A 7,319-nucleotide genomic window follows, 5' to 3' on the forward strand; every position below is an offset into this window, starting at 1 on the left:
TTCAAGAGAAAATTGGATGCTTATCTTGCTGGGATCCTATGACCCCAGCTGACTTCCTGCCCTTTGGGCAGGGGGCTGGACTTGATGATCTTCCGAGGTCCTTTCCAGCCCTAATGTCTATGAAATCTATAAAATACAGGCACATGTGCAGATGGTAACACTTTACTACACAGCTAATTAGTCAGACTACACAGCTAATTAGTCAGCTCCATAGTAAAGCCCATGTGAATATACACCAGAATAAACCAAAATGATTACAGATGAGAAAAGGAACAAAAGTAAATAGAGAATTAGTCAAAGACTAATAATAATAAAATCTCTTTGTATACACCTCTTGGTATGGCGTGACAAAACAACTACCAATGTAATCTTATTCTTATCAACCTAGTTAAAATATATTTCCCCGTCCCCTCAAATGTTGTTAATATGGCTATCATAACTTCTCCCCAGCTGGGAAATAAACTAACAGTCAGGTTACAAAGGTGACATAATTTTTGTTAGGATATGTAAAAATAATTCTTGACTGCCATCATTGTACTCAGCACTATATAGTACACACAAAATACCATATTCCCTGGAATTTTACATGGACCAACACAAACAGTTCATTAGACTTAACAGATTAAATGGCAAAGCTTAACACCCAATCTCAGAGTGGTATAGATTCTCTTCCCTCAGCATATTATAGAAATACCTCCACAAAGATTTTCAGTGTGTTCAATTTTGTTTAAACACTTTCCCATAATTTATCTAGTTGAGGTTTCTTTCCCTCCATGCCATTCTGCTAATACTATGAATACCAAAATACTCCCAATTACTCACTTCTTTTAAGAATGATTTAAAATAGGATCTCCCTGTTTTTGCTGCTCCAGATTTCTTAGGAGGTCCATAGCGCAGTTCATTCCTCTTACTCATGGTGTCTGCTTTCAGTTTTGGGGCATCCCCCTCCATGACAAACACCAGTTTGATTCCCATTTTAGTTAAGGAAGATGCTCGGAAAAATAGGTTCCTGTAATAATTGGAAAAAAGAAACATTTTTACTAAAAAGTTTAGCTATAAATTAAGCCGTAACAACTGAATTGTAAATTCCAAATGGAACCTTTTTGCTAGTCAGTGCTTCAAAATAAAACAAAACTTTAAACTATAAAACAAAACATAAAAACGTATGTATGAACTGGTTATACTTATAAGATACCATAACCTACATCTCTTCCCACAGTCTCATAACTGCCATTTGTAAAACATACACAGACATACATCCCTTCCCCTTCTTTTGTTGCAAACAACCCAGAAAAACCACAAAGGTAAGAATGCTTTTGACATTATGGATTCCTATTTGAAATCTCTATTTGGTGAATCACGAGTGGGTACTTATACAACTATGGGTATGTGGCATCTTGAAAAGGATTTAATAGCATCCCATGGCACCCTGGTTAAGAATCACTGCTGTAACAGTAATGTTGAGAACAGTCAGAGAGCATACCACTTTTCTTGTAATTTATTTTGCAGACTTTCAAAAGCAGATTTGAAAATTAATTCTACTATTAGAATGACTTGGAAAGATAACCAATTTAAAAATATTTATTATTTATTGTTGATGAGAGATGACCAATGACATCTCAGGCTGCTGACACAAAAAGGTTGAATGTGACCAGTGCCCATGAAGCTTCCCTAAAATGGCTTAGTAATATACTTCAAACTGAACTTCATGAAAGTACTTTGGTGGTGGGAAAAGATCTTATTCAGTCCTTGATCTTGCTACTGAGAGCATGTATGTCAGAATACTGCAAATATACAAAAAATTGATAGGAACACGCATCTGCTAAAGAAGAAAAAGACAATTCTATTAATTACTAGCTAACTGCTCATGAGGAATGACTGATTTCGGGGAGTGCTTACATGACCCCTACCCCCCACTCACTCTTTGGGGCTGGCCATGTAAAGACTCCCTCTGCCACCGCCACCTCCAATGCAGGGGCTCCCCTCCCTCTCCCTGTCCATCTCCACCTCGCAGTGGGGCTTCCCCCACGTCTCCTCCCCCCTTCCCTCTCTCCTCCCTACTGGATGTTGTCTGGGCTGGGTGGTGGGGAGAGGGGGAGGGTGCTGCCACTGTGGCCCCTCCTCCTCTCCCTTCCCTGCCACCTGGGCCTGCACAGCATCCCTCCCTCCCTCCTTCCCTCCCCACTGCCTCCTCCTCCCTGCCGGCTGTTTTTGTAGCCTCCTTAGGCAGGGAGGTGAGGGGAAGCCCTGCTGCTTGGGCAGCTGAGGTATGTTCGCTGCCACAAACTTCCCCGGCGGCAGCTCAAACTTGGGTCCGCGCAGCTAAACACTGCCCGCCCTCTCGGTGGCACATGTACAGTTGGCCAAAAGCATTACAGACAGACAGACGGACTAAGTGCTTTATACACAGAGAATTTCCAGTAGCCATTAGGAAGCAATGATTTAGTTATTACCAAGCCAGTAACAAAAATAATTTAATGCAAGGGTATTTATAATTAATTTCTGATCAACCAAAAATGATGTCCCATGTTCAACACTCAAAATGGCTCATTTTAGGGACTGGTTAACAAAAAATGCTGAACACCCACAACTACAGCTGAAGTCAGCTGGAACCAGGAGTGCTCAAAAGATCTAAAAATTACCTACAATTTAAATGGGTATTTAAGATCTGAGACCTGGTAAGTATCCAATCACACCTGAAAGCTCAAGTCTAGCTGTCTGCTACTGCATTTGTCTTCTTTTTAATCCTGTTTGCAGAAGTCAGTGCTTTGATAGTATTACCACTTTAATTAGTTCGTTCTTTGAGAAGCATCAGACTAAAAATTAACTAAAAAATACATATATTCATCAAGGTACTCCATAATGCCTCATACAAATTAATGTAAACATGTTCTTGTGAGAGGACCTTGTCTTAACTTGGGGGGGAGTTCATGCTAACACATGAAATCATGCATCAGGAATGAAATCACGCATACAGGAAAAAACACTATATTCAAAGATACTGTACCTAAGATGAGGCTTTGTGACTACGCCAATCATCTTTTTAACCGTCTGTGCCTCACACACCCACAGACTTAAATCAACAGCAATGGTTTTCCCCTTGAGACTGCTTAGGTTGATGGGCTGTTTCACTGGGTCAAGGATCTGCCACAGGTTAGTCACTCCCATGCCTTAATTCTTCGTTTCCAGTGTAAAGGTGTCAGCTATAAAGATTAATCAAAGCAAAATGTTCACAGCTTGTGACGTGAAAAGGAGCTATTTTTGGAAAGCAAAAATTCAATGATTTATTTCATTAAAATTTTATTTTTTATAAGGCAAGCACACAGACAATTAAGCCAACTCATATTTAGCAATTTCAGCTCATAAGTCCTCCATTTAATGGATGGGGTTGTTTGGAGGATGAACTTTTACTACAAACAGTCTATGGTACTTCCTGAAGAACTGTTTTCACTTTCATCTCTACGTACTGTCTTATACCAGGCTTTAACTGATTCTTTGTCGGTTTCTGTTTCTGCATACCAATGCCAATCTATTGCTTTTTCCATAAGAGGTGGCATACATCTTTTTGCTTACTTCTTTACAATTAGATGTAAAAATGATTTTTTTCAAACAAATCCAACTATTTCATGATTTATGAATTTGAATTTATTTTAAGAGTTCAGGTGAAATACATCTCTGTTCAGAGAATTAATACAATGACTGAACCAGGTGCTTTATCATATTAAAAGAAAAGGTTGGCTGTGGCCACTGAATCTTGCACTAAATTTGAGAGAAAAAACAGGATCCATGTAATAAAGCTCCAGACATCTGAATACAGATGAGCAAATGTGCCATCTAATGGCCTCTTAAGGTAAAAGCACCGTCATCAGAGAGGTATTTCTCTATGGGTGTTCATACGCGTGCTCTGGGAATAGAGGGGAGAGGTAGGCACTTTAATTAAAGCCACTTTAACTAAAGTGCCTGGAGCATCTTGTGTATCAGCTTCCCTGCGCTTCAAAATGGCAGCAGGGGACGCTTTATTTAAAGTGCCCCTGCTGCCATTTTGAAGCACAGGGATGCTTATACATGAGAAATAGAGGCTGGCTGGAACATGGTAATTACCATGCTCCAGCAGACTCAATTAATCAAGTCTGCTTCAACACACTGTAATTACAGTGCCTTGCAGCAGCCCCCAGGCTTATGTGTAGGGACCCTACGATTCTTCAATACAACCTAGGAGTATATGCCTGAACCTCCGCATAGCTGGCATTTAGCTAACAGGCAAATCCCTCCCACTACAAGAATTAAAAGTTGTTCTTACTGTAGATGTTGTACCTGATATTAACTCTCAGTGGTCATATTTATGAACTCAGCCAAAGGCCAGTGTCTTCGGAATTTGCTCCCTCTCAACAATACGACACAACTTAATGGTTCAAAGCAAGTGTAATGCCAATATTTTCAACCTCAGATGTTAAAAGCAAAGAGGATTGAGACCTTAAAAAAAACAATTTAAACACTTATATGTGCCTGACCCCCAGAGCTGAAACCAAAATCCAGATTTATATACCTAGAGGACAGGAAGGAGGACCCAGGAAACTATAGGTCAGTCAGTCTTACCTTGATCCTGGTAAGCTTTTGGAGAGAATTATCCTGTTGCATGTCCAGGAGAGGCCAGCAGGGGAGATTATACTTAGGGGCAACCGACATGGGTTCATTAGAGGCAGGTCGTGTCAGACCAACCTGGTGGCCTTCTATGACCAGGTCACAAAATCCTTAGACACAGGTGTCGTGGTGGACATAGTCTTTCTGGACTTTAGGAAGGCCTTCGACATCATCTCTCACCCCATTCTCATTAAAAAAACTAGGGGACTGTGGTGTCGACACCTACACAGTCAAATGGGTCACTAACGGGCTGGAGGGCCACACCCAGAAAGTGGTGGTGGATGGGTCTTTTTCGACCTGGAGAGATGTGGGCAGTGGGGTCCACCAGGGCTCAGTCCTCAGGCCTGCACTGTTCAACATCTTCATCAGCAACTTGGACGAGGGGGTAAAAAGTACCCTGTTCAAATTCGCAGACGACGCTAAGATGCGGGGGGAAGTGGGCACACTAGAAGGGAGGAATAGGCTGTAATGGGACCTAGACAGGTTACAGGGGTGGGTGGATGAGAACAGGATGGGATTCAACACTGACAAGTGTAAGGAAGAACTAGCAGGCTGGGGAACTCCCTTCTTGTCAGTGCAGAGGCAGAAAAGGATCTTGGAGTCATTATTGATGCCAAAATGAACATGGGCTGACAGTGTGGGGATGCAGTCAGGAAGGCCAACCACACCTTGTCATGCATCCACAGACGCATCTTGAGCAGGTCCAAGGAGGTGTTCCTCCCCCTCTATATGATGATGATCAGGCCGCAGCTGGAGTACTGTGTCCAGTTCTGGGTACTGCACTTCAAGAGGAATGTGCTAATCTTGGGTCCAGAGGAAGGCCACTTGCATGGTCAGGGGGCAGCAGGGCAGGCCATATGGGGAGAGGCTAAGGGACCTGAACCTGTTCAGCCTCCACAAGAGAAGGCTGAGGGGGGATCTAGTGGCTGTTTACAAACTTGTCAGGGGGGACCAGCAGGCACTGGGGGAGTCCCTGTTCCCCCAAGCGCTACCACGAGTGACTAGAAATAACAGTCACAAGCTGGTAGAGGGTAGATTCAGGGTGGATATCAGGAGGCGGCTAGGATCTGGAACCAACTTCCAAGCAAAGTGGTGCTGGCTCGGCAGCTTGGAGAGCAGCATCTGGCAGTAAGTCTGTTGTGGGGGAAGGGTCAGAGGGAAGGAAGTGGCGTGGGGGAGCAGATCGAGGCCCCCACAGTGATGGAGGGAGTGGGGCTGGGGCAGGAGCTGGCGGGCTGGAGCAGAGCATGGGATAGAGGCACGAGGCGCTCTTCAGGAGGGCAAGGGGGGTGGGGAGGGGAAGCTCCCACAACTGTACACACCCCTGGGGAGGTATGGGGGGGCACGTGCCCCCCAGATCCATGTGAGGGGTGAGGGTGGGTTGCCCTTGTGAACTGGGGCCGGGGATGGTACCGGGCTCTTCCCAGCGTGGGGATTGGACCGGGTTGTGTACAGCAGTGGGAGTTCCTGCCTGAATGAACCGCTTGCAGCTCTGTTCCACTCTCTGCCCCACCACAACTGTACAGCACCTGCCTTTGCCCTAGCCCCACTCCCTCCCTCACCACAGGAGCCTCAATCTGCCTCCACGCCCCTTCCCTCCTCAACAGACTTACCAGCTGGACGCTGCTCTCCAAGCTGCAAGGCTGACTGCATGCATGCTGCAGCTGCGCGCATGCATGTGGCATTTATCAGCAGCATTATTGGCCACATTAGCCAAAAAAAGCTGATTATGTCCATTTTCCTTTTATTGGCACTGATATGATATGAACCGATGTACCAGTGTATCTCTAATTAGAATAGAGAGAGTACTGATGAACTAGCAAAAGGTACAAAATCGCTCAATTACTTTAGAGGCCAGGATTAAAATTCAAAAGAACTTGGATAAACTGAAGAACTGAATTATAAACAAGAAATGAAATTCAATGAAAACAGATGCTACTCATAGGTAAGAAAAATCAAATGGACATTTAGAATGAGCAGATAACAGTTTTGGGACTAGCAGTGCTAAGAAGGGGAGGTTTATGGTGGACCACAAACTAAAGATGAGTTAGCAATGCAATATGGTCTTAAAAAAGAACTGCCTTGCATTAACAGAAGCATGGTATTCAAGACTTTACCTAGCATATGTTAAAACCCAACTGGACTAGTGTCAATTTTGCAGCACAATATTTAAATAAGGGGTAGAGAAGATCCAGAAATGAAGAACAAAGGCGAAGAGGGGACTAGAAATCAATCCATATGAGGAGAGACTGAAGAAGCTAGGTATGTTTAGTTTGGAGAAAAGGAGACTTAACACAGGTGGTGTCAAGTGTAAGGCCTTTAGGTTGGATCTGACTTTAGGTGGGTCATCTGTCCACAGGGCTTCTCAAGGACTGAAATTCTTACTTCTGAAGGCCAGATTCAACCTATAGGACTCATCTTCATAGCTCCTGAAACCTCAGCAACGGCAATCCCAGCTATTTTAAAGCAGCTTTGGAACTCAGAGAATTAAAGCCACTTGTCTCTTCCCCACTTTACTCACTAAATAAAAATCAGAGATTTTACTCACCCCTTTGAAAAATTCAGGCAGATGGGAAGGCAGGGTGGAACCATATAGATCACCAATCAGTAGATCACAATCAACTGGTCAATCATGGTACCTCTGACAGTCGATCTCAGTCTCAGTCCATCATCTCATT

The 7,319-nt window shown here is 43.6% G+C and overlaps 1 protein-coding gene across 1 annotated transcript in view; it reads right to left on the reverse strand.

The window, feature by feature from the left end:
• GEN1 (GEN1, Holliday junction 5' flap endonuclease) overlaps positions 1 to 7,319 on the reverse strand; it is a 30,867-nt gene extending 23,548 nt beyond the window's left edge. Inside the window, exons 1-3 of the mRNA XM_019537368.1 lie at positions 7,190 to 7,319; positions 3,008 to 3,203; positions 823 to 1,009 (exon numbers count right to left, since the gene is read on the reverse strand). Of these exons, the coding sequence (XP_019392913.1) occupies positions 823 to 1,009; positions 3,008 to 3,168 (348 nt within the window). The 5' untranslated portion in view covers positions 3,169 to 3,203; positions 7,190 to 7,319. The remainder of the gene's footprint in view (positions 1 to 822; positions 1,010 to 3,007; positions 3,204 to 7,189) is intronic.

Source organism: Crocodylus porosus, unplaced genomic scaffold (genome assembly GCF_001723895.1).
Source record: "Crocodylus porosus isolate Cpor-Errol unplaced genomic scaffold, CroPor_comp1, whole genome shotgun sequence".
Lineage (NCBI taxonomy): Eukaryota > Metazoa > Chordata > Crocodylia > Crocodylidae > Crocodylus > Crocodylus porosus.